Genomic DNA, 27,414 nt, shown 5'->3' on the forward strand with positions numbered 1-27,414 from the left:
ACTGCTGCCAGAATTCTGAAGAACCAGAAAATCTGAGCATATTACACCAGTCCTCAGGTCTTTACACTGGATTCCATTTAGGATTGCTTTTAATGTCATTTTACTTGTTTAAAAATCACTCAGTGGCATAAATACATTGCAGATATGCTCACTGAATATAAACCTAACAGACCACTCAGATCATTAGGATCAAGTCAGTTAGAAATACCAAGGGTTCACACAAAACAAGGGGAGTCCGCTTTTAACTATAATGCTGCAGTTTGAATCAGCTTCCAGAAGAGATCAGATGATCAGGAGATTTTGTCTTCTTTTGAGTTGCTCTTCTTTACTCAGTGTGGACCTTAAAAACCCCCATCTTATAACCAGCTGTAGAATCTCACAAGAAGGTTCCAGATTGACACAAGGCACATGTCGGTGGAAAAGGTTAAAAAGTCCTTCTGGTAATGTCACGAAGGGGGAGGACATGACATTTTCAGTAGAGAAGGTCTTGTGAAAATGGATGATTGTGTCACGGTATGCCCGTACCATTCTGCTTTTGTCATGTAAACAAAACACAGGTGCTGCGTCCTCATTCGCCTGATGATAATTAGGATAGCACAGCTGTAGGCGGCACCTCTGCTCACCTCTCTTTTGCTGTGCAATTGATCTGTCACGCTGAGGGACACCCACACAACTGAATTTACACCAGCGAGAATGAGTGCTCTTTATTCTTCACTAAATGGATGTACGTAGTGGCACTATGCCACTCAAGTCCCCTTCTGGCTTATGGAAGCCCTTTTTAAAATTCAGTTCATCCTCTTGTTTCTAATATGATGGATGTGCAAAAGACAGGAAGGACCAGTTTTCCATTGTCTCTTTATTCTGTGGTCATCAATGGTGCAGTGCTGTGTTTTTGTGGAGGTGTGAATGGATCAGGTTTTTAAGCCCCAGCTGAGCCCATCGGCACCGCAGAGTGGAATTATTCATGGGCATCATCAACTCTGCAAACAAATCCCTGGGCAGGCATGAGTGCACTCCTGACGAGTCATGCATTTTGTTGTGTTATTACAGCACATTTCCCTGCTAAATATTTAAGTGTTCACAATGTGCTTTTAATTCTTGCAAGCCTGTTTCTGCTTCAGATTAAAAAAAGTAAAAAGGTATTTGTTACTAGAATCTCACAATTGTGAATGACGTATTTCAGCATTGCACTTTTTCAGTGCAATTGTGATTTCTTTCAATTGCAAATTAATTTCTCTTGAAATTGAGATTCTTTTATGCATGAATTCTTTTATTCTCATAATAGTTTCATTTTCAACTCTTATAATTGCGACTTTATATCTCACAACACTGCCTTTATCTCTCTGTTTAATTTTTTTATAATTTTATACCCCATTTGTGACTTTTTATTTCTCAGTTGCATTATTGTTTCTTTATATCTCATTTGTGACCCCGCATAATTAGCACTGTCTTTAGCACAGTAGCAACATTTTGTGATAATTGTGACTTTAGAAGTCAAATTGCTATTTAATTTCTAATTATGAATTCTTCTTTTTTGGGAGTCTGACTTCTTCTCAATACTTTGACTTCCTAACTCACATTTGTGATTTTGACCTTGAATATCAATGGATTGATTTGTTTACGTGGAGTGCTACACATTTGTCCACAATGGCTGCTGGTAGTCACGGTGCAGTCTAAAATGTTCTTTTAGAACCAGCAGTGACGCTTGCGAAATGATGATCATAGAAATGTTTTGAGCAGGCTGATCAATGAGATTGTAGTCAATGCTCAGCTTTCTCTCAAGGCCTTGGTGGCCTTTTCTTCTTTTTGCTTCCTCCACCAGGGACTCTCAGCGCTCACACAGCCTCTAAAACATGATTACTTCACTTAGTGCTTAAGTGTGTTTTTCCCCAAGCAGCTGACTTCCTATGGTTCATTGCACCACATTAGAGAGGTGTGTGAGGTCACAATCATTCACAGTACCCTTCAGCCACTCTGCCATCCCCATATGGCTGATCTCCATGTCTTTGAGTTATGGCATCACTTTTTGCCTGCATTTGCCCACATCACCCTGTGAGGCAACCGAGTATGGCTTGACACTCGCTGCTGTTCTTGAGCGTGACAACAGACAAATATGTCCAACTTTACAGTACAACAGTATGTCCAGGTGTATGAGTTGACACCGTGGCCCTGGTAAAAGTTCTGTGATCTTTTATTAAACATGATTTTGTTCCTCTGGCACATAAGGGAACAGATGTAAAATCTCATTATACTTTACCTCGCCATATGGCATGAAATCCCCCAGAGTTCCCTCCTGAGACCCTCCACCATTATGGATGTGTTTTTGTTCAGAGATACAGGTAGAAAGCAGGATGACCATGTACAGTAAAACCAGGTCTAACTTTAATACTAAATGGTAAAAAAAAAAAGGTCAGGGTGCATATTTTAAATGATGTTTAAATGAGTTTCTTTCAGAATAGCATCACAACAATCTGCACAATTTCATGGTTAAGTGAGAATACAGTATACTTGTGCCAAATGACTTCACAAATGGCACTTTGTGAAAGCCATGCATTTCCCTATGAGGTTTACATTGATTATTTAAATAAGCCAAGGGACATTTTAAGTAATGTTCATGATGTCACAACAGCTTTTGTTATTCGGAGTTGCATATTTTAGTCAGGCAGTTTCACAATAATGTCCTTTTCCTATTGTAGTTTAAAATCCTATTAAGATGACTTTGCAAAAATGATTGTGTACTTTAAATAAAACATTGTGGCTATGCACATTCAGATAATGACTAACAAAGATCTCAATTTGCTCAAAGAGTGTGTACAAGCATAATAATTCAATAAACTGAATTGTCGAAACAGTTACATTTTAATTCACAAGATGTATATTACAAAACCATCCAGTTATACTGTTCTACAATACAAATGTCCAAAATGCAGCATCTGTTAAGTGCCTCAATATTCATTTTTACCAGGTCAGCATGTTCCCACTGGTTAAAATGAAATGTTTGGCACATGTACTTATACTGCAGTGTTGCGTGGCTGTTTGCCTGTCTTCAGTGAACTGCTTTTAGGCTGCACCGGGCTCCTCATTAAAAGCCTGTCAGCAGTGCATCTGTAGGCCTGACAGTCACTCTGTCAGCCCGCAGGAGCAGACAGCACATAGACAGACAGATATTACCCTCATATACAACTCTCCCTCTGGTCCACAATTCCTATGTTTGTAGCCTAGATTGGCTCTACCAGGGCAAAGAATTTCTATTTACACCCTGGAAATGATGCTGATGCATATGCAGTGTGCTGTAACCACAAGAAAAATGACTTTCATGCCCCTTGGAGTTATGTAAGTTATGCTCCATTTCCTGTGCCTACACCATGGATATTTACTATGTATACTTTAGCACGCAATGAGACATTAGATTCTGTCATCTGTTTGAATGTGAATTTGTAAGCGATAGTTCATGCAAAAACGAAAATACTATAATTATTTACTCACCCTCATGGTGTTCTAAAACTGTATGACTTTGTTTCAATGGAAAACAAAAAAGGTGGATTTTTTTTTTTTAGATTGGGGTTTAACTTCTATACAGTTAAAATGAACAGGGATTATGGCTTTCCATTTTAAAAGGATGCAACATGCATGTACATGCATTTTGTTTATATCAATGTTTATATGTGATTAAAAGCCTAAATCAAATCTGTTAATCTTATAAAGCAATCATGTCTTTTCGGATAGCTTGCTTTAAACCACTTGATTTATATGGATTTACAATCTCTTTATTAACTCTTTGAAGTTTTGGTTTAATAGTTTGAGTTCCCGAGATATTTATTGATGTATTGATATCCAATTTGTGGACAATCAAGCAAATGTTTTCAATCAAATCTTCAATGAAACTATTGACATAATTCAAAACACCAGTCTGAATGATTTATTCATCAGACTGATTCAGTTCTCAGATTCAACTCAAGTGGCCTGTACAGTCTTCTGGATTTCTCCTTTTATATTCTATATTCTTACAATGCTTTTTTTGCGGAAGGAGTTAAATCCCAATCTGAACCATTAATTAGTTCAAAGATTCAAATTTAATAGTGGAAAACCTAGAAATATTCAAAGGTGCCTTTTCTTGCTCATATAAATGTTGTCTTTCCTTGCTGAGCTCACTCTGTTGAATTACCTCTGAAAAACAAGAGCTTATGCACACAGGAGGAAGTCCAACTGTAGCGGCTATTTACAACTTAGCACAGAGCCTTTGGACAGATGGGAAATTATCTAGAAGCCGGGGTGGCGAATAGAGAAAATCATCGTCTCTGAGAAATAGAAAGAACGGTTCTAGGAAGGTCGGAGGCTTGTAGATGTCTCTCCACTGCAACAAGCCAATTACGGGCCTCTCTCCAAACCCCCTATCTCTAAGAATCCCAGTTGTCCCCCGAGTGTCATAGAGTCCACGCGTCCCATCCATCCACACTGGTGGGGACTCCATTATGCCCTGATGGAAAGCGATGGAAAACCAATTGGGGATACAGGACCGTGCAAGTACGATGCATGGTCAGAAGGCCTGCCGCAGACAGGCAATCTTCAGTGATGAAGAGGCCCTTTACACAGCACGTCTGCATCCTCTAGGATCCCCTTCAAGCCCCACTGACCCCAGGACCCACTTCCCCAAACCCAACAAACCCGCACATCAGCAAATGTCAAATTAGAAAGCAGGCGATGCTGAGGTCTCCATGGATAGCAAGACGTTTTGCGTTGTGTGCTATTTCTGTTCAAAGATTATTCTAAGATGTCAAAGGTCACTGCACATGACCTCTGTCTGAATATCCTTAACACAGAGAAATTCGGAGGTTCAGAAAAATCTTTTCATTTCAAAAAGTTTTGAGTTTTCATAGTTAATTTACATGCCTTCAGAGAAGACCTTTTGATATTATTCAAATTAGTTTTATTAGGTTTAGATCTAGAAAAAATCTAATTAGTCTGATGATAATGCAGTGATTCTGTTGCACAGACACTCTTGAGACCCGCATCACAGTGCAGTAAACAAAACGCTCTCCTGCAACATTCTTTCATTCAATTTACCTGTGGTAACAGCCTAACAAGAGGGGTCCTGCAGGGTTCAATTTCTCTGTCCTGTTCTGTGTCCCCGTGCAGGTGCCATACGTGAAAGTGGCTCCGGAGGACATACTGAAAGTACAGTTTCCTCGCTTTACCACACTGGACCTCAGGCCAACTAATACAGACATCAGCATGGCTGTAGCTGGACTGCTAACGTTCTTCAACAGCAGCACTTCATGTCTCATATGTGCTCAGGCCGATTGTGAGTATCACATGGATTCTATTATATTGTGTGTGTGTTTGTGTGTGTGTGTGTGTGTGTGCTCTTGTTTTTGTGACATATCAGGACTCAACTCTGTATAATTACAAGGAGAGGGTGACTTGTGAAGACATAACCCATGTCCCCATTTTTCAAATCGCTTATAAATCATACAGAATTTGTTTTTTTGATAAAGTAAAAATATACAAAGTTTCCTTTGAGGGTTAGGTGTAGGGTTGGTGTAGGGCCATAGAATATACAGTTGCAGTTGCATATACATGCAGACTTATTAGTGACATGGACTGGCTGTTGTCTTGTTTATTTTTGCTGTGTGATCAGCTAGATTAAACCATATCAAGTGAAAATGTCCAAAGCTTATCACTGTTATTGACATATATCTTATGATATTGTTTCACCCAACCCTAATATATACTGTATCTCCCAAACAGCTCTTTAAGATGTGAGGGACTTCAACAATTCTGAAATATACAACTAAATAAATACATTTTATATTACTCTCTCTAGCCCACCTTGGTTTGGCGACCTATGCATTAGAGCCAAAGAAGAAAAAAATCCCAAGCATGTATTATAATTACATGTTCTGCTGCACTCTTTCCTGAATGGAATACTGTAAAGAATGTCCTGCATCTGTGAAGTGGCAGATGTCCTTTCATATAGATGTTACAACAGTTATTTTGACATATGCATTCTCTAAAAAGAGAACAGGGAGTTTCATAGTGGCACATGCACTTTCTGCACTCTCTTCACCACTGTGTGCCTTTGTACACATTCACAAACTCAAATAGGCAACTCAAATGCTCCATTTCATTCTGCTGCTTATTTAGCAATAACAGCTGCTTATGAAACCCCACATAGCCACACTGTTTTGATGACGGTGATTTTATTTCACATGTGCATAATGCATTATTTCAAATGTGTTGTTCATTCTTCCTCTTGTCCATGAGGCATTCATCCTTCATGTTGTCCCATTCATTCACCATCAAACATCCACCATGTCGCTATTGTCACCACACTCTGCTGAAACAGAGATGTCCATGGAAATGAATGGCGGAAGGTTTAAATCAAACCCACTGTATTCAAAGAAAAGGCAACTTGACTTCACATCTCGAAGCATGGATGCTCCAAATTCCCCAGAGAATCCAAACAAAGTCACATTGCCCCTTCAGACAGTGGCTTCCTTTCTCCGTAATCAGCTCAAAGCCTTCAAGTTGAACAGCTATAATTCCCTCTAATACGTCAGAGAGGGGTGTAGAAAGATGCCGAACTACTAATACGGACTTGAGAACAGGGTCAGGACTGTAGCAAACCAGTACAACATTTCATATTGATAATGTGGACCAAATTCAGAACTACCAAATTCAGAACAAGGCTACACCTTAAGGATTGGAAAATGATTTTTACTGAACTGCAATTAAAAGAAATTAGAATAATTATATCAGATATTATTTTTGTATGATTAGAGAAAAATGTGCTCTGTACTCTTACATCAGATTTATATTTGGCTATACAGTACCACATAAATGGTTAAGCAATATAATATATAATGAAATATTTACAACCATTCAAAAATTGGGGTATGTTTTGGAAAGATGTCATATGCTCACCAGGGCTGCATTTATTTAACCAAAAATACAGTTATCAACAGAAATGGCAAACTACTATCTCACAGAATTTATTAAGGAATCCTTTGATAAAGGAAATGTAGTAGGTGCAGTGTTTTTAGATCTCAAAAAGCCATTTGATACTGTGAATCATGAAATTCTCCTACACAAATTAAATTTATTTAACTTCACTCAGCAGGCAATGAATTGGTTTAGATCATATTTAGAATCCCGAGATCAGTGTGTTAAAATTAATAATTCAAGATCAGCTTTATGAAATAATAATATGGGTCTCCCTCAAGGGTCAATTTTGGGCCCATTGTTGTTTTCCTTATATGTTAATGATTTTCCAAACTGTTGTAAGCAAACAAAATGTCAGTTATATGCAGATGACACAGTCATTTATGTATCTGCAAAGACTCCAAGTTTAGCCGCAGAAATATTAAAAAATGAAATGATTGGTGTGTCACAGTGGTTACAGAACAGTTGTTTGACCCTGAATTGTACAAAAACTCAATGTGTTTTTCAATCAGAAAGAAGGAAATGAGTGGTTTTATAATTAAGATCAATCAAAAGGAAATTGAAACAGTTAATAATTTTACATATTTAGGTGTTATTTTAGACTCTCATTCGAAATGTGATATGCATGTTAAGAAGCAATGTAGAACAATCAAAACAAATCTGAATTGTTTTTACATGATTAGACCATATATATCCTTGAAAGGAGCCAAGATATACATGCATGCAATGATTTTTTCACACTTATCTTACCGTGTGTCTGTCTGGAGTCAGGTTTCTGAACTGACTATTAAACCTGTTAGATCCCTATATAAACAAACACTAAAAGTTTTGGATAAGAATCCAACCAGATGGCATCACTGTAGCATTTTACAAAAAAATATAGTTTGCTTAGTTTTGAAAATGTTATAAATTCATCTGTTATTAAAATGTTTTTTAAATGTTTAATCAATCTTGCGCCAAAAGTTATATGCAAATTAATATCAAAACAGAGTAGTAGGGGGATCGCTACAAGAGGTGCAACTACACAGAACTGTATAGCACCACTGAGAAAAACTAAATTTGCACAATCTACATTTACAGTTCAAGGTACATTGTTATGGAACAGCTTGTCAGCTGAATTGAAAATGCAAACACAGTTGAATATTTTTCAAACAAAACTGAAAAAGTGGTTCAAACAAAAGCAGATATGTGAACATTGATGGTTGTACATAGACTTAGTTGTTTATTTTTATTTTTTTTATTTTTTTTAGCCTAACCAGGGACTGGGGCTGCAAATTAGCCTGTGGCTAGAAGCCTATATGTAGAGCATCGGCTGCATGAAACTGTAGCAATGTTATACTGCATTGTCCCTATTAAATAAACTGATAAATAAATAAAACTTTAATATTGTGAAATATTATTACAAGTTAAAATAGCTGTTTTGTATTTTTGTATTTCCTGTTATTCAAAGCTGAATTTTCAGCATGATTACTCTTAAGATTAATCTTGAGTGTCACTTCTGAATGATGCACAACACTGGTGCTTGGATGGAAAATCTCTTTTGAGGCTGACTTTTGGAGATTGGTGTGCCATTGTGATAATATCTACAATAGCAATATCTGAGGTTTATTTGAGTTCTAAATCTTAAAAAGACCCTGGTGTTTTGCTCTTTCTACCACAGAATGCTAAACCAGACAGCACTGCAGGTAACTTTTGCCTTGTGGTAAACTTTAAAGTTAACCATTTCACGTTCATTCCAACACTATAACTCAAATGTTTTTCTCTTTGTACCTCTAGAGTAAAAGCCAGACTTTCAACACAGAGATGAGTCGGAAACAAGAAACAAAATAGCATTGTTTGTCAGCTAATAATGAGTGCATGCACTCCCTGAAGAATTCTGTAGGAGAATAAAGGAGATTCACAGCAGCGACAGGCCAAACTTAAAATACGTTGTGACAGAAAACTTTTAGAAATCTGTACTTCTGTGGTTTTGACTCCTTAAAAAATCCCTTAGAGCAATACTAAACTTAGCAAGCTTCCAACCTAACATATATTAACTCCAGCTGCTGTGTTATTTCTTTATAAATAATATTTCATTTCTGTCACTCAGTGCATGTATACACATGAGCAAGATTGAAATGTCCCAAAATGTTATATTCTTAATATAAACCCCCTTTTCCTCAGGCAACCTGTGTGTTTAATAATGAAAATAATTTATTGGAAAAATTATATTAGGAGAAAGTGAAGAAAGTTGTATTTAACTGTATATAAGTCGGTGCTTTTGCGTTTTATCGCTGTAGGGTCTACTTGTTGTTGCGTTGATGTGTTTTCTGCTGTTTCCAGGTTTGATGTATACCTTGTAATAGATGATATAGTTAAAACAATGTATTATTAATAGTTTTCATTATAGTTACCTCTACAGTTATGTGCACAGGCCTTTAGAACATATTTGAAATCTTTACTGTTATTAGTTATTATAGTTATTCTTGGTGCAAATGGGCATTTAATTGAGACTTTAATAAACAAATTTAGTAGAACATAACTTTCCCAATATAATTTCCTTTGTATAGTACACAAGAGAACATTTAAATGCAATTTAAAATCTTAAAGACAACTCTTCCCACTTACAGTAAATTGAATGCATAGAGAAATCTGTATGCAAAACTAATTACTAAACTAATTACCAAAAAAACACTTGCAAAGGTGGGAAATAAATGATGATTTCATGGTAGGGCAGCTGCTTTCAGTAATGCTTGTAATATGAAACTCATAGATGTCAATAAAAGACCAACATGACAAATATTTTCCCAAACAGCTGTTTGAGGGGCAGATTCACACTGTCGTTGATGTGTTTGTAGACCTGGAACAAATATGTACGCTTGGTTAGCTGCTCTGTGCAGTAGCAGGTCTGGGGCCCATTGTGGATAATAGTCACTTCTGCTTTGGCAGACAAACGTAACGAAGTTGCAAAGTAGGCATGCGAGCTGAAGGGTTGACAGGAAATGCCACAGGCCATAGTGACTGCCCTTCAATACATTTCTATAAGAAGCAGATGATGACTCCCTGTGCTGCCTGCGTAATAAGCCTGTTCACCTGCGCCTCTGTGTTTGCTTGTCGCCTTCCGTTACTGTTTCTTTTTCTCTCACGCTCAGTCTCACAGGTTGTACAGCTCTCATTAATCACTTAGCTCGCTGACAGCTTAATAGAGCATTGCCCACTCATGAATACTTCACGGATGACACTGAGATGAGACCATATAAGGACAGCATGATATGTCTAGCATGATACTGTATGTGTGTGTTTTAATTATGATTCTGAGCTTAATTTGTCTGTATAACCCTCTTTTAAAACCTTTCTGTGCATTTTTCTTTTACAATGTATAGCTTGAATGCAATGTCAGTCTGCCAAATGCAAAAATGGAAATTAAATAGGCTAAAATTGTCTTAATTTGACAGGATAGTGTGGAAGCAACGGGGAAAAAAAAGGTCTGGAAAAAAGCCACACAGGAATCGAATGCAAGCCGAATGTCACTTTGTCATTTATGGTTTAGGTGGTTCTATAAACCTCCATTGAATGATGCACTAGGCTTCATTTGGCTGCACGGGTCTGCACCGTGTAGTGAGGTGAGTAAGGTCTCATTATTGAATAAAATTAGCTGACCTGTACTCTCCAGTCAGGAAACCCAGAAAATCACCAAGACCCTGTGTTCGTAAGGTATTACCCAAATTATTCTGAATGAGGTCAGACAGGTGAGCGCTACAATCTTTTTCAAGTGTGTCCTCTTGAACTAAAGGAGCTCACGTATTAAATTGAAAGAAACTGAGCTTTGGTGCCCAGATTGAACCCAGTGAATCATATACACACACTTCAAAGAGGTTTCCCACCTGTCAGCGCCTCTCCGCTAGGAACAAAAATATTGTACTGCTTGTTTGCCCGAGATTCTTCTCACTGCTTTGAAGTGATCTGTAATTAAAGATGATTAAGCGAGAGAAGTCAGCCCGCATCCCACAGAGAGACGAGAACCCAAAACGTGGGTAAATTGGGATGATCTAATTCTCCCGCCTCTTCAAGAAGAATATGATAAATGTGTAGATAAAATAAGGATGGGGCTGTAAAATCAAACAAAATGCCACTGAAAAGTCAAAGTCACGGAAGTCAAAGAGCAAATATCGCTTTTCTAGAAAAGGGCACTTGATATGAAGCAGGACGTTGGAAACTCTCTTTTGTGTTTATTTCTGAAGTTCTCTCCTTTGTGCTGGAAGACATTAATTTAAAGTGATAAGGAGCGTAATGGGATTCTGACATGCGTTGGTAAAGGAGAAAGACAAAAGCTTTTCATTTTTTTCATTCTCACACCCCTTCAGCTTTCCTTTCCTTTCTGTCTAATGAGAAGAAAAGAGGGAAAGAACTGTTTTCTGGCCCCGGGCAGGATGAGATCTGACTGAAACTCTTTTTAGCATGAACTGATAAAAGATTTACCGATCTCTTTAACTTGTTTATTATTATTATAAAAAAATAAAAAAAATGACCAGACAGCAACATAATGAATTGTGACTCTTCAAAAACTTTTCAAAGTCTTAAGTTACATTACAATCAGATCTGAGGAATTGTTTATGAGTGGATTGTTTGCACTGTGGTCCGCTGAGCTTTAAAGCATGTGTGTATTTTCAGCTGTAGCATAAGTCCATGTTGTGTGTGTGCTTCAAAGATAAATGAACTTGGAGCTTTGTTGAACTTGGCGCTTTGTAAAAGCCCAGTGGAAAGTCATAGCTGAGGAAATGACTGGCTGCTCAGAGTGAACGGAGACTAAGCTTTTATCACAGTCTCTGTGTTGGAAGCGGCTTTGTGCTTTTCTCTTGCCAGTGCTAGAAGCTTCTCTTTAACACCTTACCCACAATACTAACTTAACTCTATACGCTTTCATCTTCTCATTTACCTTCCATGTATCCTTACACTTTCCCCTGTTAGCCAATCCTCCCTGATTTGAAGTCTGAGCAATTTTTGCAGAGCTGATATAAAATCTCAGTGTTTTCCTGTTCTCACAAGTTCCTGTCCAACTTGGTAAGTGCGGTCAGTGCATGTGTTAGCTAGCAATGCTATAGCACTGTGTTTAATGTAGTGCACTAAATGTGAAATTGTATGTGATGTGCAATGGGCGAAAGACTCAGAAACTGAATGCTTATGGTTAATTAAATATACGCTGAGTAACTCGGCAGGGAATTGATATGACAGCTGTGAGCAATGGCATCGGCCACTTTATGTGTGAAGTCAGCAGCTAAAGCCTTTCAGATTTAAAGCGTCAGATCATAATAAACCAATGTCACGTTCTGTTTGTCACGGTTCTTGGTAAGGGAGGAACTCAGGTGCAGACAGGAAGTAACTCAACAAAGGGTTTATTACAAAAAGGGGAAAACAAAACCCACGAGGGGGAAAACACGGAGCAAGGTAAAGACTAAATAACTAAAACAGGACTGGACTAACAAGATAAACAAGGACTCTAAATACTAGCTATAAACAAACACTCACGATAATACAAACACTTCTTAAGGAACAATCACAGGGTGGAACAATCACAATCACAGGTACAATCACAATGACAATGAACCGACGCAAGACAGAGCACACTAGGAGATCTAAATAGGGGTACTAATCAAGACACGACAGGTGTTACAGATAGGACAATCAAGACACGACTAGGTTAACAAGGGGGGCGGGGCAAGGGAACGAGACAACACAAGCACATGGCCCAAAGACAAGGCCATGCGCTTGTACACAAAACATGGGTCTGTCATGATCCTGCCTCAAGACTAGGAAAAATCAAGGACACGAGGGCAGAATCATGACAGAACCCCTCCCTTAAGGAGCGGCTTCCAGACGCTCCTCAAGGGAACATCAAACACGGGACATGACTGACATAACAGACTGGGACACAGACACAAACCAACAAGACATGACAAATAACAACAAAGGCAAACAGGAGTACACAACGGCAGGGTTAGGGTGACAAATCAAAAAAAACAAACAGGGAAGGGGAGGAGGCGGGAGTACAAAGTTCATGGGGGACAGACCAGGGTGGGTGGGAGGGGTAGGGATCTTAGAAGGACAGGACGAAGGCTGACGACGGGGGGTACGGGCAGGTCTGGGTGGTGAGGGGCGGGGAGGGTTCTCGGGATAACTGACAGGAGCAGACACAGGACGCGGGGCAACACTTACGGGACGCGGGGCAACATCAACAGGACGAGGGGCGACTACATCTACAGGGCACGGGGAGCGACTACATCTACAGGGCACGGGGAGACAACATCTACAGGGCACGGGGAGACAACATCTACAGGGCACGGGGAGACAACATCTACAGGGCACGGGGAGACGACAAGACACGGGGATACAACATCTACTGGACACGGGGGCACATCAACGGGACACGGGGCCACATCAACGGGACACGGGGCCACATCAACGGGACACGGGGCCACATCAACGGGACACGGGGAGACAACGGCTGGACACTTAGGACTTCTGGGGACAGGGTCAGGGGACAAAACAGGACTGACGGGGACTTCTAAAATTTGGACAAGATGGGACAAATAGTCAGAAAAAGCTTTAGCAGTTAGGATAATAGGCAGCTCCTTATGGGATGAGACCGACTGTACAAGAGTCTTTGCTGCAGAGTCGGCCGCGGCTCTCTCCTCCGCTCTCACGACTGCAGCTCTCTTCTTTGCCGGCTCGGGCACGCTCACTGTTGCTGGCTCGGGCACGCCCACCGCTGCTGGCTCGGGCACGCCCACCGCTGCTGGCTCGGGCACGCCCACCGCTGCTGGCTCGGGCACGCCAGCTCTCTCCGCTGCTGGCACGGGCACGCCAGCGCTCAGCGCTGCTGGCTCAGGCACGCTCACCGCTGCTGACTCGGGAGGAGACAGGGTCACAGGACCGGCAGGCCCCTTCTTCTTCCTCTTCCTCCTCGGGCGCGGTGCAGAGGCCACAGCTGGGTCAGAGGCGGGTTGGGGGAGTTTGGTCTCGGGCAGGGCAGACTCGGACGCCGAAGACTCTGAAGCCGACTCCCATGAAAACCGTCTCCCTCGTTTAATGGGGAGACTGCTGGCTGAGGAGGGCACCTCAGGACTCTGGGAGGGGCTTGCCTGACCCCCCAGGGTTGCCACGGCCAGGACACGACCCTCCGGGATCGCCGGCAGCTGGGTAGGTGGGAACCTCTGGGGCTCCTCCTCTCGCCCGCTCACTCCGGAACGACCTCCCCTGGTCCCCCGGAACACCACAAGGCGAGAGCCCTCAAAACAATCTCGCTGGCTGGCTGATGCCATCCAGCATTGCCTCCTGTCTGCTGAGTTCCTTGGTGGTCGGTTCATTCTGTCACGGTTCTTGGTAAGGGAGGAACTCAGGTGCAGACAGGAAGTAACTCAACAAAGGGTTTATTACAAAAAGGGGAAAACAAAACCCACGAGGGGGAAAACACGGAGCAAGGTAAAGACTAAATAACTAAAAGAGGACTGGACTAACAAGATAAACAAGGACTCTAAATACTAGCTATAAACAAACACTCACGATAATACAAACACTTCTTAAGGAACAATCACAGGGTGGAACAATCACAATCACAATCACAATCACAATCACAATCACAATCACAATGAACCGACGCAAGACAGAGCACACTAGGAGATCTAAACAGGGGTACTAATCAAGACACGACAGGTGTTACAGATAGGACAATCAAGACACGACTAGGTTAACAAGGGGGGCGGGGCAAGGGAACGAGACAACACAAGCACATGGCCCAAAGACAAGGCCATGCGCTTGTACACAAAACATGGGTCTGTCATGATCCTGCCTCAAGACTAGGAAAAATCAAGGACACGAGGGCAGAATCATGACACTGTTGTGATACAGTGTTGTGCAATTCGCAAGTCCTGGATTCTCCTGGGCCTCATAACTGCCAAAGGAACCAAGATTAAACACTTGGGTGATTATGATTTTGCTAATTAAATTAGTTGAGGACATACAGAACAGCCAAAAAAAAAAAGCTTTGTTATCTATGTTAAATTCAATTTTTAAAAATACTGGCAGATAATTTACCTCAAAATTGGCAGTCCAATTTAATAGCATTGTATTCACACCCACACAAAATCGACTCTAGTCCCTAAAAAAGGGACGATCCCATAGTATCATGATTGCTGTGAAAAGAGAGTGAGGATGTATTTCTTGTTGTGAGCAAAGGTGACATAAGTCAGGACGCTGAAGTGTTTTGTGTGTGCCACTTTTCAACAGGCCTATTAAACCTGGAGGTGTTACTGCGACAGTTTCTCATCTCCAAGGAAACCCTTTCCGTTCGCATGCTGGATGACAGCCAAGATCCCACCCCCCTTCTCAAGGAGATCCGTGATGACAAGACTGCCACCATCATAGTGGATGCCAATGCCACCATGTCTCACGTTATTTTGGAAAGGGTACGTCTCAGCTTGACAGTCAGCCTGTTATGCAAAAAAGCATTATTTTTGTCTAAATACCCATGAAACAAGATCAATTAATTAAATGAAAAGCATTCAATTAATTTAATCCAAATTTGTCTAAGTAAATTAGTTTTGTATTATTATTATTTATTTTTCTTTGCCAGTGAGTAACAACTGAATATAAATTCTGTTACCTTGAATTTTTTTATATATATATATATATATATATATATATATATATATATATATGTGTGTGTGTGTGTGTGTGTGTGTGTGTGTGTGTGTGTGTGTGTGTGTGCGTGTGTGTGTGTGTGTTTGTGTGTGTGTGTGTGGTAGAAAAAAAGCTTTTTTTTTTGTCAGAAAAAAAAAACAATTGTTAGAATTCCAAGAAAGAAAGAAAAAATTATTGTGAAATGTAATCTTCTTTTTACATGTTAAGGCTGAATTGTGAATCATAATTGTGAGTCATAATTGCCTTTTTTATTTTTATTTTTTTTCTGTGGTGGAAGCTTTCATAGGATCCATCCAGGGTTTAAAAAGTTTACAGAAATATACGAGTAAAAAGGGCATTATTATGTTATGTAAAATTATTATTATAAGATGAAAATAGTATGCTGTTATTTGCTCTCTGGAAGTCAGTAAACATGACCTTGAGCCTCAGAATAATTGCTCATAAAAATTGAAGAATTGAATGTTCCACCAGATTCACAGTGTGGCATTACTCTCATGACCTTTTGTTCATGTGTCATTTAAGTGTAAGAGGAAAATGTGAGATATTCATCCAACCCTTGAATTCAGTCAGAGCCTGTTGCTCCCCATTTGTAAGATTGAAGCTTAAGAGCTATAGTAAATATATCTCATTTTATGGCACATTCAAAGCAAATGAATATGAGCATACATGAATGCAGCCCCATGATAATAATTCACTATAGATGACTGACTGAGCACACATACACCTCTGCAGCATACGTATGAGCCAAAATTAAGCATGAATCATTATTTTCAGGAAAGAGAAATTAATGGCTCTGCAGGAGAGGCTGATTACAGGAACTGGTGAAAAGAGAGTGAAGGTGATCAATGGAGAGAAAATGAACAGACAGTCTTGCGACACACCGTTCTAAAAATGCAGAACTGAACTTAAAATAAGTTCACTTTAAAAAAAAAAAAAAAACACATCTCTAGACATTTTCTTCACTCCACTGCCTAACTCGTCACTTTTTTATTCAAAAATGCATTATCTGTGAATGACCCCAGTGCAGTCACATTTACTGTTGTTCTGTGAATTTAAAAAAACAAAGTGGGAAGTTTGTGTCAAAGAAAGACTTCCCCACAAGGTTTCGCAATGGGTTTAAGTTTGTCGTGTGAATTCACAGCTGACCCGAGACTTGTTATAGTAATTGCATATCATTGCTCTCTTGTTGATTTTGATTACTTCCATTGTTCTCATTTGTAAGTCGCTTTGGATAAAAAGTATAATACCAAAAAAAAAAAAAAACCACTCATTTAATTTCGACTCATTTTCTGTCTTCTCATCTCATCTCAACTCTTCTCTGGTCACTTCATGATATATTGTGCCTTTTAGACATTTCAGCCAGTGGTTCTCCTCCATTTTTCCTCCCTATTTCACTCCATTGCTCTTTAATCAAAGTGTCTGATGACCATCATAGGTCTATCTTTGGCTTTTCTTGTTTCTATGGAGACACAGGGACAAGTACCTCCACTGTTATGATGATAGGTTGCATGGTTCACAGTGTGTTCCTTGTCAGTTTGTCACCCGTACTATGTTTCTCATACCCTCTTCAACCCATCTCTCTCTCTGCTTGTCTCACAGTCTCTGTTTCATCCACTCATATCTTCCCTTCACGTCTCTCTGTTCATCTCGATCTCTCGGGATCTATATGGAGCGAGTATGCAGCAGAGCTGTGGAAAGTTGGCTTTCATTCAGGTTGTGAGGTATTGGGCAAGCATGCTAGATCTGTTTGCCAGTGTTCACAGCACAGCTCACACACCAGCTTGAGTTACAGGATTCAATTACATGGGCAATTACAGGGAAAATCTTTCATTATAAAATACTTTACGCAAGGACAAAATTATCATAACCTGAAAAAACTATTTGTTCCTGTGGTCCATTTTCTCCCTCTCTCTCTTTTAACACAACACTGGTCAAATGAAATGCAGATGGGCATTACGGGATGCTAGGCTGGGTGGCGCTAATGCAGATGCTGCTTTGAACCGTGATGCAACCACAAGAGAACAGGTGTCCAGGAGAGCTGTGTTAGCATGGCTTATGCTCTAAAATGTATAGTAGGAACAAAGCTGGAAGTTTGGGAAGTTCAGACCTGGTACTTCTGCCACCGTCAGCAGATCTGCGGCATCTACAAATGATGCTGTTATATTGTATATGTCACACAGGTGGGAAAGAACATAACTTAGGGGCTGTACCATTAATTAATGTTCAAACAAAAAGTTTAGAGGACACATTTTGAAGAAGAGATGAGAAAAATGTTTAATTTCAAAGTCTTAAAAAAACTGTTTAATGGGTTGCCTGAAACTAGTCAATTAATCCTTCTTAAGGAAGCAACGGACACTACTTGTCAATAGTTTGGAGTTGGGAAGATTTTTTTAGTAATATTTTTATGGTTGCATTTATTTGTTAAAAATACATTAAAAATGGTAATAATGTAAAATATGATTGTAATTTAAACTGTTTTATATTTTAATATATTTTACAATTTAATTTATTCCTGTGATGGTAAAACTGAATTTTCAGGAGCCACATTCTTCAAAATATTTTATGACATCATACATCTATTTACTGTCACCTTTGATCAATTACATGCTTCCTTGTTGAATAAAAGTATTTATTTCATTCTTACAAAAAAATAAATCTTACTGACCCCAAATTTTGAAAAGTATTGTATAATGACTTTGAACTACTTTTAACAGTCTCAAAATTGTGCAAAAAGCGTCTCACCTGTCAAAGACCTCCATCATGACCTCCATTTAGTCAACCATTTTGACTCCTATCCTATTCTGAATTGCCCAATAGCTAAAAATAAGTCTCTGTACGCATTGTATGGGTTGAGATTATTGATCATGGTTGCAAGGTTAATGAAAATATCTGCAAGAGCAGTTTTGGAGAGATTATTTGAGAAACCTATAACCTATACCAAGTTAATTCAGTGTTCTTTTTGTTCTAGGAAATGTGGTTATATTTCACTGCAGGTTGTTCCTGATCAATTTGTTTTTAATTAATTATTTTACATTTTATTCTGCTAGAAAGAAGACAAACACCCCCAGCCAGTTTCCCTCTCATGCTTTTATTCTACTCTAAACTGTCCCTTTTACACAGTTTTCTCTCCATTTCCATAGAAATAATTATTGAAAGTGTTTTCACCCCTGACATTTGATTGACATATTATATTTGCTGCTGTTTCCTTGGAGACAGTGAAGAATTGATAAATAGAATGGCAATGACAGAACGGAAATATTGTCTGTCTTTTGTCAGCTTTCATCCAACTCTGAACAGGTTTTGCAAAGCAGTGAACCTTGCCTTTTGCTTCTAAATGGCAGCAATGCCATGCACAGATTTGGGCTTGGTAGCTGTTTAAATTAGCCTAGCGTTGTCAAAAGTGTTTAATGTACCTCTCTCTTCATCTTTTATCTTCCAGGCCTCGGAGTTGGGGATGCTGTCAGTGTACTACACCTACATCCTGACTTCATTGGTGAGAGAATTTAAGTGTGATACTCTCAAATGCAAGAGTTTTTCAAACACATGCCTGTCAAACATAAAGTCAAGAAGTAGAATTTTTCCTCCCACATTAGAAAATAAATTATAATACGGTAGTATTATACATCACATATACATACACAGTATGTATAAGAATTTTTTTATTAATAATAATTCTTGTTATTATTGATGTTCCTATTAGTATTATTCTTTTTCCGCTCTGGGAGTCTATGGCAGCCCATAGAACTGCTTGTGGCAAAGTTATAAAATTTGGCACACAGATAGAGGACAGTCTCAACATTAACCACAGCAAGTTTGGAGTCTCTAGCACCACCAACAGTTCAAATTTGCACTCATGTTTGTGCCAATAACTTTTGAATTGTAAAGTTTAGAAGCAAAATAATTCTTCTTCTGATTCCTTGGCTTATGCAGAGTCAAATGCATAACGAAATTTACATTTCTAAGGGTCAAGATTTCTCATAATTTTTAATTATTCGCAAAACATACTTTTTCGAACTCAAACTAGATGCTTTGTGTGATTTTCACCAAAATTGGTTCAGATCATCTTCAGAAAAAGTTATGGAATTCAAGTTGATTAGTCAAACCGTTCTCAAATAACGAGTGAACGAATTTGACTAAGAGCATGCCAAAACGGATGTAAGGCTCCCCACAATGCTTTAGCATTTTAAAACCAAACTTGGTGTGTGTTATAATAAACATTACTTAGTGGTACCTGCACAGTTTCGGCAAGGCGCTACCTTGTGGTCAGGAGATATGGAAAATTGCTATTTTTGCTAATTACTGCTGAACGGATAGGCCAAAAATCACAAGACTGGTTTAGATTTAGAGCAATATACCAAGTCGGAAAATATCTAATTGTCCCATATTGGCCAATTTAGGTATGTATTTTATGAAGGCATTGGTGTATCATTACAAAACTCTGTGTCTTCAGCACCATTCCTTGAAGATACTCAAAAAGTTTTGTGGCAGTGCCACCTTATGGTCAAAAATTCTAATGAAATTTCACAAAATGCTAATAGATGTTGATTAGTTTTGGTCTTGATAGATTCCTTGGATCATACTGAGAACATCAATACCAATTATGCTATAATCAAACAACTTTCTGTCTATGATTTTGACTTTCCTTGAAAACATACTCTTTCAAACTACTACTAGACTATTGGCCTAGACCAAATTTAACTCTGATCATCTTCTGAACCATGCCGGCAAAAAGTCATGGATTATATGTCAATATACAAAATAGGTTTTTGTTCACCACATCAACGAATTTGCTGGAAGGATACCAAACTGCATCTGAAGCTGTATCTCTGCAGAGCTTTCACATATTGACATCAAACTTTCTGTGTGCCATTGTCACCTCACTCTGACCTCCCCATGTCAATTTGGTAACAATATCACCTATTTGTCAAAAGTGATAAACCATTACTATTAAGCCATTAACCAGTCATAATGAAAAAAATAAAATAAAATAGCTTATGATAGCTGATAGCTTATGAACAGTTCTGGTTCTTGTCATGTGGTCTTGTTATATTCCTTGGATTATGCAGAGAATATCGATAATCAGCTGAACTTCCTGTCCACCATGATTTATTTACCTTTCAAACCTACTTTTTCAATCTCCTCCTATGCCGTTGGTCCAATTTTCACCAAATTTGATTCATATCATCTTCTGACCATGCCAGCAAAAAATGTGGGATTTTGTGTCAATAGGTACAATAATTTTCATTTACCGGATCAACACAATTGATGGCATGGTGCCAAACTGCATCTGAGGCTTATCTCTGCAAAGCTTTGACATATTGACAGCAAACTTTGTGTGCCAATGTCACCTCACACTGACCACACAACGACAATTTAGTAACAGCGCCACCTATTTGGTCAAAAGTGATAAACCATGATAAATCAAATAGAAAATTTAATGTTTTTATTATTTTTATTTTTATTTATTTTTTGCCATTTTGACAGAAATCATCTTAATGTCTTTAATTAATCATTGTTGCGGTAAGTCTGATCCCCACTGCCATGCTTGCTCCTCCTTCTGCCTCTGTTCTGCTTGGCCATTTTCTCTTACGCTCAACAAGGCTGCGTTTATTTGATTAAAATACAGTTAAAACAGTTATATTGTTATATTATTATAAAAATTTTAATATTATTAATTATTTAAAATAACTGTTTTCTGTTTTTTTTTTTTTTAAATGTATTTATTTCTGTGATGCATAGCTGAATTTTCAGCAGCCATTACTCCAGTCTTCAGTGTCACATGATCTTTAAGAAATCATTCTAATATCCTGATTTGCTACTCAAAAAACGTTTCTTATTATTATCAGTGTTGAAAACAGTTGTGCTGCTTAATATTTTTGTTAAAACCATAAAACTTTTTAGGATTCATTGATCAAAAGAAAGTTCACATGAACAGTATTCATTTAAAATAGAAATGATTTGTAGCATTGTAAATGTCTTTACTGTCTTTACTTTTAATCAGCTTAATGCTTCTTAATATTAATATTCATAACTTTAATATTCCTTTCTTTAAACAAAAACTTTATATACATTTTCAATAATAATAATAATAATAATAATAATAATAATAATACATGAAAATAATATATATATTGTATAATAATAATAAAAAGAACAATAAATATAAATAAAATTTCCAGGGTCATAAGAATTTAATTAATATTAAAAAGTGAATTTAGTAAATTTATAATTATATATATTAATACTATTTTATGTTTAATTTTAATATGGGAGGGAAGATTTTCTTCTTATATTTCTCTTTGATGTTGTTTATTTGCCTTTTTTTTGCATACATTTACATTAACAATAATTAGTGTACGCAAATATAGAATATTTTAATTCTGAGAGAAAATGACTAATGATGAGGCCTCCATGTTAAAGGACATTGAAATCGAGTGTAAAGTGCTGTGACACATGCACTGATGATTCAAGGATCATATAAACAGTATCTTCAATGTTTTCTTTTAAATCTTTCTTTTTCACACTGATGTGTGCAAGAAATAACAAACCAGGATGGATTTTTCAAAACTTTTTCATCCGATGCAGCTTTAAGTTCAGAGCGCTTTAAGAGCAACCACTCGGCATGGAACAAACCGACACACTTCAACACACTCCAATCTAATTTAAAGAAGCCACTTCATTTCCCCCACTGCTTTCCTTCACTTATTTAGTCTCTCCTGCCACAATCATTCATGCATCCAACACGCCAACACCACACCATCCTCCCATCCATACACTGGTGTTTCATTACGCCATTATCACAGTGTGAAAAAAGACCTGTCATAAACGCACTACATCCATCAGAAACCCAGTAATCAGTAAATGGCTCAGAGAGAGCTCTTCAGCCTCTGCTCTGGCCACGCTCTGGGGAGTAATGAAGCACTGCGGTGGTGCAGGTACATGGAGGAATTACTGAAACCATTTCTGGACACCTTTGGTTATAGCTGACATGCTGCAAAGTCTATTTTAAACCATCATGGGGTGTGTTCAACAGGTACAAAATCAGAGACGGGAGAAATATAGCAACAGCAATAATGGAAGTATCACCTTTCAGTTCAAAGAACCAGTTTAAGCTCATTTACCTTAGAGGAAGCACAGTAAGTGGACCAGTCTAGAAGAAAAAAATAAAATTAAGAATAGGGGAACAAATATTCACTATTAACTAAGAGTTTTCCCTGAACAAACTTCTTATTAATTTTAGGTATGGGGTAGGATTAAGGGATGTGCTTTATAAATACTAATAAATAGCCTATATGCTAATGTTCATGCTTATAAGCAACTATTAATAGCAATAATTGGTCCCTAAAAATAAAGTGTTCCCAAATATATATATATATATATATATATATATATATATATATATATATATATATATATATATATATATATATATATATATATATATATATATATATATATATATATATATATATATTTTATGGTCTATTACATAGAACAGGTTTCATGAGGGGAACTGTAGGGTGATTATTTAATCATAATTGAATAATAAATAAAGAAATGAGGCTGCACAATTAATATAAAAAAATCACAATATAATTAAAAAATATACTTTTAGATATATAGATATATTGATTATTAGATTTTTGTCACATGTAAAATTTTAATTAAGAAATGGGGCTACACAATTAACTGAAATACAACTAAAATTACAATAGAATTTCTAAATCTATTCTTTTAGATACTGTATATAGATATATTAATTATATAGTTTTCATTATTTCCATATTGCAGTTCAAACCACAATCATAGTATGACAAAATAAGTGCAGCCCTATATTTAAAGTATCTAAAAAATTAAAACAAATCAAAATAAAACATTGAATAAAAAATAATTAAATAAATAAATAATGTTTCGTCTGTTTACCGTCTGACCATTAGCCAACATCATAGAACTGTGGACATGCAGATGTGTCATTGCATTATTGAAATATAAGCTTAAATTCTCAGATGATACTTCAAATAAGTGTTTCACAGGTGTACAGCTGATGATAAAATTTTGGGAACCTCTGACCTAAAAAGAAGCTGGCTGGAGGTCTTACCAACAAGGGGGCCAAACTGTTTTGCCACCATTTTTAAACAATCCCAAAAATGAATGGGATGCATGGATGGTCTCTTTAGATGCAGAGGAGACCTTAGACATTTTTAAGAGATGGAATCATTTTGCTGATAAGTGAAGCCAATTTATGACTGTGCTGGGGACGGGGCATTTTTCAAAGATAATTTTTGACATCACACCCACACATCTCTGTCATCTCACCTGAATCCATCTGTCATGGGAATAATTCATGTCCCTGTGGGATCTCGGCAAAGATGTATTGTTTCTGTACATTACTGAAACTACAGCGAATGTAAATCAGGACTTCCCACTGTCCAGACAAGCTGTGAATCATGCTCACCTGCTGCTTGTGAATTATTTTGAAGATTTAGTCATTAGTTGTGACGGCAAACATACAAACCTGTTCCCAAAGTGCACTTCTCGCGCAGTTATTCATCAAATGCATTTAAATAGGAGGACCCACTTTATATTAAGTGTCCTTAACTACTATGTACTTACATTTTAATTTATAATTTAGTACATTGTACATATTGTGTACATACATGTTTTTACATTGTACTTATATTTAAAAAAAAAACTACATGTAATTACATCTGTATCTAATTTCTGTAATTACATTTATAATTACACTGTTGACCATTACTTTACACCTTAACCCACCCTTAAACTTACCCATACCTCCAACCCTCTCCCTAACCTTACCCCTATCCCACCTCAATAGCAGCAAAAGTGTTTTACAATACAATATATGAACACAATAAGTACATTGTACTTATTGTTTTATGTAAGTACATAGTAGATAAGGCCACCTAAAATAAAGTGGGACCAAATATAAATATAAATATAAATGCTATAAAGGGATAGTCTTCCCAAAAATAAAAAGTCTGCCATAATTTTCTCACTCTCCTGTCGTTCCAAACAGTGTATATACAGTGTATATATATCTATCTATATATATATATATATATATATATATATATATATATATATATATATATATATATATATATATATAAATTGAAAGTCAATGGACTCAAATGTTGTTTGGTTCACAACGTTCTTCAAAATATTGTTTTGTTTTCATTTTTATTTTCCAGGAAAAAAGACAGTCATACAGGTTTTAAATGTACATGAGGGTAGTAAGTTATAATTTTTTGTTAAAAGCAAGTAAATTACTAGGATGCCATCTTGGCAACTCCAGGCAGTTATGATTTTGTAGATATATACATACAAATACCTATCTTGTCTTATAGGGAAAGGCTCAAATCTTTAAAACGTTTTGTTAAGTGTCAGTTACATATTTCATAAATCAGCAATACAATCTTGCAACAGTGCAGTCATTTATCATCTTAAGCTACAATCAAGCTAAAATAACTTCTAGTGTGCATCGGACTTGGACATGAAAAAAGAAAAACGAAAAGCTTTAAAACTCTGATGATATATTAAAATCAAGCAACAATGCATTCATTTAGCTATAGACACACGAAATGCTAATGCCTATTGCAGAGTAGTAGTTCTTAAATAGTGGGCCTCTGTGAACTTCCAGGAAGGTGCACAATAATTCTTAAAATAATATAAATTAAGATATATTAACAATCTTAATTAAAATTCAAGAAAACAAAAAAACTTACAATGAAGATATGCATTTAATTTATTTTTATTTCAACACCTGACATCAGCTTAGATAAGAGAGCCTTTAAATCCTGTCTCTGAAAGTGGGGCTTTGAGTAAAAAAAATTGACAACTGCTTGAATACATAGAGAAGTTGATTAGGTCTATACACTTAGCAATAAAATCTGACAACAATGCTATCATTTAGCATCTTTAGCTACAATTTAATTAAAACAGTAAATCATTAAATAACATCTGTTTTAGAGAGTCCTTCCGTTTTCCTTTGAGTCTTGTGTCAGTCCTCCATCCCCAGCAACATCCAGTACAGGTTCCAGCTTGCTCTTTTCAGAAACTTTCAGATGTTACATGTCAATTCCAATCTTGTCCTCATTATCACACAGGAAGAGAAGAGCTACCGCTGCTATGAAACATCCCTGTAATTTGATACAACATCCTTCCCCCCTTCATTAGAGATCGGGTTCAGTAGGTTAATTGCAATAATGAAAGGAAAGGGGCGAAGCCATTTTGCTCTAATTACTAGATGTATTCTCTCTGGTGGTGACTGGTGTACAGGTGAGCAGTAAAGAGATTGTTGCTTCGTGATTTGTGAAAGCAATAACACTTTGCTGAGTGAAGAAGGTTTCCGTCTGTGTTTGACTTTCACCGAGGGTTTTCAGCCTTTGTGCTGCGTTTAAATGGAAGAGGTGTGCCAGTGAAACCAGTGAGCCTGAGAGATCTGCTTTTATTGAACACTCTCTACAGATCAGAAAGTTCACATCGTCATATCTGAACATTTCTATGAAAGTTCTCAGAAAACATTGTTTTTTACAAATTCATTGACACATCTGTTGAAACACATGGCACAGCTTGTGTGCCCTCATCACATGCATTGCCGAACATGAATAGAGAATATGATGAGAAAAATTGATGAAGGTCCCTCAGATTCGATTCACGGATGTAATTATAGACTTCCTTGTGAAGAAGACATTACGAACCCGAGGATTAGATTAATTGCATATTAACCACAAGCTTTACAAAGAAATATATTTTGTTCTTGCTTTTTTTTTCTATTCTCAAGTATAGCCTATTTTTGACAAAGTGTACTTAATTTTATTTTATTTTTTCAAGTTAAAGCAGTTGTTCATACCAAAATAACAATTGTGTCATCATTTAAATTACTCGTCATCATATCGTTCCAAATGCGATTTTTATTTTTATTTTTTTTTGTCTGTGCAAAACTATGAATGTGAGACGTCTTCTGTGTGTAGTGTTTTGTCACAGATCCTGTCATCTGTGTACTATTTAGATTATTGAAAATTATTTTGTATTTTTTTTTGACTATGCACGCAAAGTATTGCATCCAATCTCGTTGTATTTGTACTATGTCAATAAAGTCATTCATTCATTCATTCATTCATGCAATAAGAGTCAGAGCGGACCATTGTTGTTTTGGACCCTATTGGCTTTAATTGGCAAATCTTATTGACAAAAACAATTGAAACAATCTCCAAAATATATATTTTTTGTGATGACAAAAATACTTGATTCTTGCAAGCCTCAGTTATTTATCCTCTTTTACAGAGCAGTTTCTAAAGATATTTCTCAGGACATAAATTTCAGTGATACCTGACAGGTAGTAGGGATATTTTTTTCCAACTTCAAAATCGTCCAACATCGTTGTTTTACATTTTTGTACAGGGCATGAGACTTTCTCTGCATGTTTGCTTTGTAAACACCAGGTTGGTGTTTCCGCCTACATCATGCGTTACCTTTCCAATGTGACTACGTAATGCATGAAGTCGAACTAGTGCAAGATGGTCACTTGTGTTTAAAAAGTATATACATTGTTTTTTTGTTTTGTTAAGAAAATCACTGATTGTTTTGCAAGATAAGACCATCATTCCTCAGCTGGGATCGTGTAGAGTCCTTTGAAGCCGGACCTTCAGCCTTTTGGCTCCCATTGAAGTCCATTATTTAGAGAAAAATCCTGGAATGTTGTCCACAAAAACCTTAATTTCTTTGCTACTGAAGAAAGAAAGACATGAACATCTTGGATGATAGGGGGATGAG

General features: G+C 37.3%; 1 protein-coding gene across 1 annotated transcript in view; it reads left to right on the top strand.

Moving 5' to 3' along the window:
- The window catches only part of LOC113058435 (glutamate receptor ionotropic, kainate 4-like), a 290,241-nt gene that overhangs the window by 184,507 nt on the left and 78,320 nt on the right, over positions 1 to 27,414 (top strand). The window contains exons 6-8 of the mRNA XM_026226340.1: positions 5,137 to 5,302; positions 15,205 to 15,383; positions 19,058 to 19,111. Of these exons, the coding sequence (XP_026082125.1) occupies positions 5,137 to 5,302; positions 15,205 to 15,383; positions 19,058 to 19,111 (399 nt within the window). The remainder of the gene's footprint in view (positions 1 to 5,136; positions 5,303 to 15,204; positions 15,384 to 19,057; positions 19,112 to 27,414) is intronic.

Source organism: Carassius auratus, chromosome 40, assembly GCF_003368295.1.
Source record: "Carassius auratus strain Wakin chromosome 40, ASM336829v1, whole genome shotgun sequence".
Lineage (NCBI taxonomy): Eukaryota > Metazoa > Chordata > Actinopteri > Cypriniformes > Cyprinidae > Carassius > Carassius auratus.